This window comes from Anolis sagrei, chromosome 2, assembly GCF_037176765.1.
Source record: "Anolis sagrei isolate rAnoSag1 chromosome 2, rAnoSag1.mat, whole genome shotgun sequence".
NCBI lineage: Eukaryota > Metazoa > Chordata > Lepidosauria > Squamata > Dactyloidae > Anolis > Anolis sagrei.
This window is the reverse complement of record NC_090022.1, coordinates 236768772-236780091: the sequence shown is the minus strand read 5'-3', so window position 1 is coordinate 236780091 and position 11320 is coordinate 236768772. Positions and strand designations below refer to the sequence as shown.

The window sequence follows — 11320 nt, the reverse complement described above, 5'->3', positions numbered from 1 at the left end:
TGTGGTCACATGTCTCTTTTAAAAAATTTAAGCTGTTGAGAGGGGAAAGCAAAGGGCCTGAGGCTGTTAGGAATTATGAGAGTTGGAGTCTAAAACACTTGGAGGGCCGAAGTTTGCCCATGCTTGTGCTACACCATACAAGCTACGAGGGGTATTTTTAAAGTAAGGTCCGTTTTATTTCAAAAAAGTAAATTTATTTTCAGAAAGTACATACTTCACTCTATTTTTTGACATAGTTGCCAAGTTTGTTCAAACACTTATCATACCTCTGAACCAATTTTAAAATACCCTCTTCATAAAAACTTGCCACCTGCTCCGATAACCAAAGAAGGGCGACCGGAGCGGTCCTCATCATGGACGTTGTCACGGCCATCTTTGAATTGTCATACCCACTTACGCACTTTGCTTTCACTCATAACAGTATCACCGTACATTTCACAAATCTGTGGATGAATTTCTGCAGCAGGCAGGTTCCTTGCTGACAAAAACCGTATCACTGAGCGAACCTCACATGCGGAGGGTGAGTTGATAGTCTTAAACATTTTAAAGCACAGAACAGAACCATACAGGTTAGCTACAGGGCGGAAACAGAGCACAATTGTTCCTGAGGCATGCCGGTACACAACGCACACGCTTGTTGTGGTATGCGCGCGAACTACTAGTGTCTACAACAAAACGGACCTTATTTTAAAAATACCCCTTGTATTTATTTATTTATCTATCTATCATGTTAGGAGTGAACCAAAACAGTTGTATTGGATTAAAAACAAACAAACAAAACACAAAGTTTGCAGACTTGGTATTCTATTAATGTCCTTTGACCAGTAGCTGGCCACTTGGAGTGCCTCTGGTGTTGCTGCAAGAAGGTGTTGTGCATGTGGCAGGGCTCAGGTTGCATTGGAGTAGGTGGTCTGTGGTTTGCTCTTCTCCACACTCGCATTTTGTGGATTCCATGCATGCTTATGGTGACCCTCTGAATGAGGCCCCTCCAGTTGAGCGCCCTGTGTCTCAAGAGTGTTTGCCAAGGGACTGGGGAAAGGGCTTCTCCAACGGAAGGAACTGTTTCCTCCCCAATGTTCTTGGATGCCTTGAAATGTAGGGCGCTTGGCAGCGCTCAAGCGACGGAGAACAAAGAAGGCTCAGAGGCTCCTTCTGAGGGAGTGCCTTCACTGCTGCTGCTGCTGCTGCTGCCCTCAGTGCCTGGGGGCCAAGGCGGGCACTGGGAGGCACCCAGCGTTACCCAGCCACATTGGCCTCGCTGGTGCTCTCCTGCCTGCTTTTCTTCTTTCCCGAGGCGAGGGCGGGCCTTGGCGGCTTTCTCTCTCGTGTCCAACTCGGCCCAGCCCTGAGGGTTGAGCGCCCGGGGCGAAGGGAGGAGGAAGCCCAGCCCAGCCCGTCGCCTTATGCAAGCAAGGGCTGAAGCGGCGCAAGCCTCTCCTTCCAAGGCTGCTCTCCGGGCGAGCGGGTCGGGAGTTTGGGCAACTCAGGGGCTGCAGAGAGAGAGAGAGAGAGAAGCCAGCCGCCCGTTGGAAGGACCTCGCTCGGGGGAGAAAGAGAAGTCTCGCCTTCCTCCTTTCCCTGTTTCTTTCCTTTCGGAGGGCACGCCAAGAGCCGCCTCCTTCTCCTCACGCCCTCCTCTTGCTTTCTTTTCCTGGCTGGGCTTCGCAGCGGCTTTTCGACCTGTTGTTGCCTCCCTCACCTTCTGCCCTTTCCCCCCCGCTCCTTTCCCGCTTCTTCCAGACACACTAGACTCCCAGCTAACCGGAACTCTCAAGCAACCGACTCTTATTCTAGCATCTTCAGCTCCCAACACTGTTTTTATACTATAGCCTTACATTAAGAGGGTCGTAATTTGCTTCAATTGCTGTATTTCAATATTAATAACAAGTCAAAACAAGATAGGTTCTAAAGGTTTGTGCTTAAGTTGAATTTGTATGTAAGTCAGAGCAAGTACATTTTAAAGTGTAACTCCAGCCATTTATATAGATATATATAAGAGAGAGAGCGCGCACATGCATTGGGATCACATAGGAAAGGACTAACACCCCTGTGGTGTTTGTTTTGCGCTCTGTGCCTCTGTTCTGAAAATGTCCCCTCACTTTCCATCCCTGTCATAATTGGACTTTGAACGTTTTGGCTTGTTGTGGAAACAAGGACAAGAGATAAAGCTTCCGTTTTTCATTTTTTCGTATCAGGAGCAACTTGAGAAACTGCAAGTTGCTTCTGGTGTGAGAGAATTGGCTGTCTGCAAGGACATTGCCCATGAACTCTGGAATGTTTTGATGTTTTACCCTCTTTCTCTCATGTGTCTCATCTTCAGTTGAGAGGCCTTTTCCCCAGGATAATTCTTCCAGGCGTGAATTCCCCTTCCTTCTGTGAAGATTTCTCTCACTTCCTGTTGTCTCACTGTTCTTCATTATGAGTTAAGTTGTAACTCAGGTACTGCCTGCAGAAAGTTTCTGGTGTGGTATCGTGTGAGGTATAGTATTAGGCTAACTCTCAAACTACCTTTATCGGGGATCTATCAAGCCTCAGAGGTGCCGGTTCACTGAGAGTCTACTGTACTACTTGTACTGATTTCACTGTCTGTCCCTCTGTGGAGGCTGAGGCAGTTTGGGTGTTGTTTCTTAGGAAGAGAGCCACCAAAGGGACTGTTTCTGCCTCCCTAGCACCAGCCCAATGTCCCCCTTTTGGCCATGGGTGACAGGAGTGGCAACTGGGCTTGTGGCCCTGCACTTGCTCCAGAGGCTCTGTTTCCCTTATTTTTGGCTGGACCTGAAGTTCCTGCTGAAAGCCCTTCGGTATGGCTTGGCGGTGGAGGGCTGCAGGCTGAGCGGGAGGATTTGCACGGTGCTGGACAAGTTCGTGAGGATGGCAGAGAAGCAGCCCGACAAGCCCTTCTTGGTCTACGAAGGGAAGGTCCACACCTACAAGTCTGTCGACAAACAGAGTAACAGAGTGGCACAGCTTTTCCTCAAGGAAGGGGTCCTGAAACGTGGAGATACTGTGGCCCTGCTGATGAGTAATGAGCCGAATTTCATCCACGTGTGGTTTGGACTGGCCAAGCTGGGATGTGTGGTGGCCTTTGTCAATTTCAACATCCGCTCCAGATCCCTCCTCCATTGCATCAATAGCTGCGCACCGAAGATGGTGGTGGTGGGAGCAGGTAAAGTATAGACCTCGCTTGGATGGGTTTCCTTTCTGTGACATGACACCGAGGGCCCTTTCACACAGCTATGTAACCCAGAATATCAAGGCAGATAATCCACAATATTTGCTTTGAACTGGGTTATCTGAGTCCACACTATAATCCAGTTCAATTTGGATTTTATACAGCTGTATGGAAGGGGCCTGAGTGAGTGGACAAAGCAAAAGTGAGCTGTTATTGTTGTTGTATACATTCAAGGCATATCTGTCCTGTGTTGACTCTAATGAGACTCCATCACAGGGTTTTCTCTCCAACATTTTTTTTCATGTGGGGTTGGCCACTGCCTTTCTCTGAGGCTGAGAAAATGTGACTTGCCCAAAGTTACCCACTGCGTTCCCATAACTGAGCAAAGATCCGAACTCTGTTCTCTAGAGTCTTAGAGTGCATCTAAACTGTAATATGGGTGTAGCTTGACAGCACTAATTGCCATGGCTCGGTTCTATGGAATCCTGGGAGTTTTTGTTTGGTGAGGCAGCAGCATGCTTTGGCAGAGAAGGCTACAGATCTTGTAAAACTACAACTCTCACAATTCAATAGCATTCAGTCATGGCAATTAAAATGCTGTCAAACTGTAGTATTTGTATATTGTAGATGATTAATGATAATTATCTAAATTTCTTGTTTTAATTCAGTGTGTAATTACCGTATTGTTTGTTGTTTATATTTTTCCTTTCTGTTTTATACAGGCATTGAATGTTTGCCTTTATTATGTTGGAGTCCCCTTGGGGAGAAAGGGCAGGCTTGCAAATAAATTATTATTATTATTATTATTATTATTATTATTATTATTATTATTATTGATGCAACCTTAGTCCACTGATCAAACCACTACACTACACTGGAGGAACTGTTGGTTCTCCAGAATTTCTGGACCATCTTAGCATTGGACGTGCTGTCTGGGGCATGTGGAAGTTAAAGTTCAAAGCAATACAGAGTGTCATTCCTGGCATACAGTAAAAACAGCATTTCCAGATGTAGATGTTTTAGTTGATATTAACAAATAATTCTTTTGCAGTGAGAATGTTTTGTTAAATCGTTGAAGGTTACATGGTTGCAGTGATCATACTTTAAGTTAGAGATGGACAGACTCCAGAGGTGCAAGATGTATAGGGTGTAACCTAATAATAATTATGATAATAAGCTTGAGGCAGGTCACAACATCATCATAAAAACATTCAGTAAAATGCATATATTCAACTTCTTTCTATAGAATACACATATTAAAATACACGGAACAAAGATTCAAATACAGTAAACTCAAAAAGTGACTTTAAAATGCATAATAAAAAATTGAAATGAGCCTTATGCAGAAGAGTTATGCTTTTAGCAACCCTGACCCAGTATGATTTGAACTGCGGCTCATACCAACCCTAGCCAAAATGGGCAATGATTATGGGAGTTGTAGTTCCATATATCTACAAGGCAAATAAAAGTGATTAACTTATAGATGGAGACACTCTAATTGAAACAAATTAATAGTTTATTTTGGCCTGTTAAAAATCTATTTTTAAAAATCGATTTTTAACACACAATGACAGCATAAGACAATAAATATGCATCATGTGTGCTGAAACTTGTGTTTGACAAGTTAATGTGTAAAAGATGAAAGACTAGTTGTCCTTTGCCAACAAGTCAACTTTAACCCCATGGATGAGACACTTCCAGCAGTCCTTGTCATCGTCAGTCATCTGAGATCTTGCAAAAATCAAGGTAAACTTGCTGGATGTAGGTAATAAGAATATATAGGGAATCATTTAGTAGGGACTAAGCGTATATGATTCTATGTAGACTATGAAGAAAAGCCATTCATGTATCGGTTTTGTGTTGTTGAAGTCCCCCCGTTTCCAAACTGGATTTACAGTGCATGATGTAGCTATAGCATCTTCAGTAGCGAAACCATTCCTTAAGATTGTCACTTAGCTTGCACATGAAATGCCTCCAGAAAGTCTGAGCCACCTCCAGAGACAGTCTGTATCTCTGTCAATCAGTTCTAACTGTTGGGAAATTTCTCCTAATGGGTAGCTGAAACCTGCTTCTGTCCAATTTCTACATACTAGTCCTGCCTTCTAATCAGCAGATGGATAGTGAAATGCAAAGCATAATACAGATTAAAGCCTGATACATTTAGTTTCCTGCACATCATGTGTGCCACAACCCCCCATAACCTTTTAGGAAGGCTTCCTGACAAGTCTGCAAATTTTCAATACAATTGTTCCACTATATGCTAGTCCTTGCCTGTTGCAAAATTATCAGGTACGAAGGCATGTTCAAATGAATAGAAACTGTTTCTCAAACAATGTTTTCACTAATTCATGTAGCTATTTAAGAACTATTTTATCTTCATGCATAACATGTTTTCGTTACATAACTGACAAATATTTGTAATCTCATACTGCAAACACAACAATTAATAGGCAATTGCATACTGTAATTGTGGCTAATACCAGGCATTTTTATTTAGCACTCACAGGCCAGGTTCTGTAGGAGTTTAAGTATATTAAATTTCTGTTATCCTGATTATAATCTCTTAGGCTACTTCACAGAAGATTAATTTTCTGTATAGTAGTTAATTCCCTTTCAAATGCTGTTAATTTTATGCCAATTTCTGGGTATCATTTGTTGCCCATAGTGTTTTCCAGGTACACATTGTTGCAAGACATTTTAAAAAATGGATGGCGAATACCAGTTAGGTGCAGAAACAGCGAGTTATAGAGTTGTTTGGAAGTACATTCCACATGTGCAAAATAATTCTTAGGGTGCACCCACACTGTAGAATTAGAGTTGCTTGACACCACTTTAATTGCCTTGGCTCAATGCTATGGAATCATGGGAGTATCAGTTTTACAAGGTTCTTAGACTGTTGGTGCTTCAGTAAACTACGGATCCCATGATTCCATAGAATTGAGCCATGACAGTTGAAGTGGGGTCAAACTGCACGAATTTTGCACCACTTTGACCAGGGACCACTCTCCAATGTTAGTACCAAAAAGGTTATGAAACAGTTTTTGGTCAACTTAAGATTCAGTTTGGTTATTTGGGGTGCTGATTCAGAAAATTGCATTGGATAGACCACATCAGCTCTAGTTTCTTGTACAGAAGACATGCCATCCAGTATTTATCATCTGCTCACCCACAGAAAATCATATTTAATAATCTTGAGCTGATGTCGTAGGTAGTCATGGGTAGTCAGCCTCTGCTCTCCCGAATCCCTGTTGCCTCAGCACTATCAGAGGTTTTCTCGTTGCTGTATGACTTTGAGGCAACAGTGTAGTAATTCTGAGGCCGCAAACCATATTTTCGTTCTTGAGGACCACTGGTGGTTCATGGACCACAGATTGGGAACCACTGTTCTGAAACCAATATTAAACTAAAATGATATCTGAGGTACTACTTGAACCAGATATTCTTTTACTCTGTTTTAGTTAAGATTTCACTTTAAGAGCCTCTTCTTATAGCTGTACTTGCCTTCAACTTACCAGATGAACATGATTGTCCTCAATTAAAGACAAATGGAAGAAATTATTTTTACTGATGAAATTCTTATTGCAAAACTAGGACATGTTGAATGCTTTCTAATGTGTCTTGAAAACGGAGCAAAGTAAATAAAATGTGCTCTGAAACACAATTATAGTTAAACTATTTAGGAAGTGATGTCATGCTATAAAAAGTGATGACTGGCTTGAATTATTATCTGATGCTACTGTTAGGAAAATAGGAACTCCTATAAATATCTCATCATTTATGAATTAGCATTGTATTTATTATGAAACAATTCATTAGAGTCAATTGGGGATAATTGATCCTACCTTTTATGAAAAATAAAGCTGGTAGTGTTGTGATAGAGTCTGATGGCAGTGATCCTTTAATTGGCTGGCGTCTGACCTTGACAGGTTATGTATAGCTTTATTGCACTATAAAAATGACTGAATTCATTTATGCAGGGTATACAAGGTTAGGAATTTACAAAAATATACCCGTTTCATTGTGAAGTTAAATCATGCTGCCCCCACTCCTACCACATACATGAGACTGGAAGTATTTGCTTTTGTTTTTCAACTAATCACAGTTTCTGTTACATCCCATATTCGTGGCACTGTAATTAATTTAAAGTACAGTTAGTAAGTATCATATATATTCATGTATAAATCAACTTCATATATAAGTCTAGGGCAAGTTTTGGGTCCAGAATTATGGATTTTCATATGAACTGGGGATAACTTGGGGGTCATTCCATGGAGAGCAAAAAGTACCAGTGTCGACTAAGGAGAGCAACCATGCCTGGCCATTGCTGTCATTTCCCTATCCATGTATTAAAAAATATCAGAAGTGGTACCACGTCAAAGAGGGGTCAGTGCTTCTTTCAGTTTCTCCTGAGACAGACTCAACTCTTGCCTTTTGCCACTCTACTCAGGGAAGGAGATGGTTTCTTTTTTTGATAAGGGTTGAGGTACAGGACTCACTTTGACTCATAGATAACTCAATCCAGGGTTTTCTGGTGTTGATTTTTTCACTAACATTTCTAGACTTTCACCTTAGTATATAGGGTAATCTGATTCTATTTCTTACAATGAATGATCATCCCAGCTAATCAGAGTTGCTATCTGCCAGGTTTGGAAACAAAAAGGGGATTCTTGTTACAAAGCTATGTCTGGTGTTCTCATGCCCAGAAGAGTAGAGAAAGGAGTGTGGAATATGCCAACTTGAAGTTTACTGTGTCTAGTTTCCTTACTGCACTTTTAGGAATTGTGTAGCCTGTGACCTGGGGAGGGATATTGCTTTCATCCCAACTAAAGCAAATAATTGGGCCTTCAGGGAGCATAATTCTCCATGGAACACCTTGCACCTAAAATTAACTGCAAATAGCCATGTTTACAAACTGGAAGTGGCTTCTTGCTTTCTGAAAAATGGCTGTGTTCTAAGAGATTCAGGGGACTTTAAATTGGGGCAGATCCTGCCTCTGGACTATTTGGGGCTGCCCACCCTACCATGGTACTAAGAGCGCTTCCACACAGCCATATAACCCAGAATATCAAGGCAGAAAATCCCACAATATCTGTTTTGAAGTGGGTTGTTTGAGTCATCACTGCCATATATTCCAGTTTAAAGCAGATTAGGTGGGATTTTATTCAGCTTTGTGGAAGGGGCCTAAGATGTGGTTTAACGCTACAATGCAAATTGGGCCTTAACTCTTTCCTCTAGTCCAGACCAAGCTTTTCAGTTTTTCTTGTCATCTAAGGATGGAAGGAATTGTCTGACACATCTAATGAATCATGGGAAGGCGTCAACAACACAATCAAGAAATATAATCCTGGATAGAACCAGCTGAAACTGACTGAGGGCCCTTCCACACAGCCATATAACCCAGAATATCAAGGCAGAAAATCCCACAATATCTGCTTTATCTGAGTCCACACTGCCATATATTCCAGTTTGAAGCATATAATGTGGCATTTTATTCAGCTGTGTGGAAAGGGCCTTAGTGACCCCCCCTCGAGTCCTGTTGAACAAAGTAAAGGATCTGGTTTACTCTCTGCTCCCTACCAACATTGTCCTGGCATAGACAACCTTATAATATTGATATAATAATACCATAAATGTATCAGTTGAATCTGACATTGTGTATAATTTGTTGCCTTTATGTTATTTTGAAGATATGCTTGGGACCTTAGAGGAAATCCTTCCAAACCTCCAAGAGGATATTAGGATTTGGGTGATGACAAAAGATTCCAGTCTTCCACGTGTTGATACCATTTTAGACAAGCTGGAAGTTACCTCTGATAATCCTGTACCAGATAGCCTTCGTACTGCTAACAGCCTAAAGGATCCTAATCTCTACATTTTTACCTCAGGAACAACAGGTATGATATTCTGCAAAATCAAATTGATTTGAAACATGCAGAGTATTAAGCAGAAAGGGTAATATATTTCTGCTTTTCATAATATGTAGCATTAACATGTAGTACGCATTCAGAGAACTATCTGAAAAAATCTTGGGATTTCCTGCACACAGACAATTTATTTTGAAGGACAACTGTTTCATAACCTAGATAGCAGCAGATTCAAAAACATTAGCACTATGGGAAACTACTCATTTTACTTTGTAGTAGTTGTTTATTAATGCTAAAATTATAGACTATTTTCATGCAAACAAAAGACTATAATGGAAAAAAAGTTTTCATTTTTTCATTGTGGGTATATATTCTGCTCATGTAACATTCCCCAAGATTAGAACCAGGCTTCATAAGCTTTACAGTCTCCTTTCTTAACATGTTGTTATGCATCTGTTATCCAAGCTGACTTGGTTTACAGGTCATTGTAGAGATAGAAAATAGGATTAAGGTACTAATTAGTCTTTTAGTTTTGAAACAGATGGCTAGGTTTATTACCACTGGTACAGATGCTTAGAAGCTAGTCTTTGTTTTGAAACGCTTCTTATCAGAGGAAATGAAAAACCAGAACAATTTCAATAGGCAACTTTCATTATGCATTTCCCACTCAAATATCCATATGTGGCTCACTCAAAATGTTTTTTAAACTATAGTTTCATAGCATTTATATGTTGTTAGTTTTTAAATAATTTCCTATTAATGTAAGATTCACATTAATCTACTGGTAAAAAATGCAAATATAATTACAAATTGAGCTTACTGTTAAAAAAAATCCTCTGAAGTCATGAATACTTAAAATAATGGTTGTGAATACTTAAAATAATAAGGACCTCTTTGGTTTACAAACCCTCAAATAAAAATGAGGAAAAATCAAATGCTTGGGTAGCAAAACTCAGGGTAAAACACAGAAAATTAGTTTGTCTTCACTAGTTCTCTGTAGTGTCAAACAGAATATTTTTATTCCCCCCCCCCCCCCAAAAAAAAAGGCCTGGAAAAAACACATCCCAGACAATCTGCTACTTTTTGCTACTGATGTATTTTATTTTTGTCTCAGGTAATCTAATCTATTTGCACATTTCCTTTCTCAAAGAACCATGATGTAGGAAGATAGAAGTTACATGCGCTCTCTGACTATCAATAGACTGATTATATTTATTATTTATTTATTTGCAAGTGGGATTTGAGGATGAGAAAGTTATAAACAGCATTGTGCTAAAAAAAAAGATGTAATATATAAAACCCTATCTCTAACCTATCTTAATCTTTAGCCTATTCCCCTAATTATAACCCTCAACTGTGGTCAGAAAACACATTAGAATTTATTTAATGCATTTTTCACAATCCTGGCACATGAGGACTGTTTACCATCACTTGCATTATAGACTGATTAAAAGCAGAGACTGTTTGATGTTAAATAGATCAACGGTCTTCCCATCACTGGTGCATTTTTTGCCTCACTGTAGTTTTTGAATCCAGAACATGTTTTCCTAATAAATCTTTAAGATTGACTGCACAATTTCAGTTTTGATAGCTATTATTGTAACTAAGAAACAACTATTAAATTTTTACACTTAAACAACTGAATACTTACCTGGGAGTAAGCCCCAATAAATCAAGAGAATAGATTGTGATGTAAGTCGGTGGGATATAGTCATGCCTCAGGTTTTGTGGCTGGTATCCATATTCTATATACTGCAAACAAAATATTCTGAAAACTTGAATACATCTAAATCCTAGAACAACAGCAAGTTTTAAATGCATAAAAGTGCAATTATGATTGTGACTTAGGTTCAACAACTGGGGAATTACAGGATAGCTACTATTTTCTTCATTGAGCACTTAGAGCTATTATATCAGTCCAAATTGCACTTGAAGTTGCTGTAAACCACAGAAGAATTTTAAAAACCGTACATTTTCAATCAGTAAATTATCATATAGGGAAAAACCATCATGACCCAGTTTAAACGGCTCTGGGTCTTATCTGATGCATCCCAAGAGAACTTCTGGAGCTCTTGGCGCACCCACGCAACTGGCCAGAATGAAGACATATTGGGGCTGTTGTTGCTGCATCATCACCAGCAGGCAGCTCCCTCCCAGATCCTTATGATTTCATTGCATTTCTGGTCACAAGCTCAACACTATTAAAAATGAAGTATTGCCAGAAAGCCTCTTGGAAGGAGTTTCTTGTTGAAGGTGATGAAGCAGTTTGCCTATTGATGGTGTG

General features: G+C 40.2%; 1 protein-coding gene across 1 annotated transcript in view; it reads left to right on the top strand.

Moving 5' to 3' along the window:
- The first annotated feature begins 1194 nt into the window (after positions 1–1194).
- The window catches only part of SLC27A6 (solute carrier family 27 member 6), a 41009-nt gene continuing 30883 nt past the window's right edge, over positions 1195–11320 (top strand). The window contains exons 1-2 of the mRNA XM_060762000.2: positions 1195–3166; positions 8860–9066. Coding sequence (XP_060617983.2) covers positions 2680–3166; positions 8860–9066 — 694 coding nt within the window. The 5' untranslated portion in view covers positions 1195–2679. The remainder of the gene's footprint in view (positions 3167–8859; positions 9067–11320) is intronic.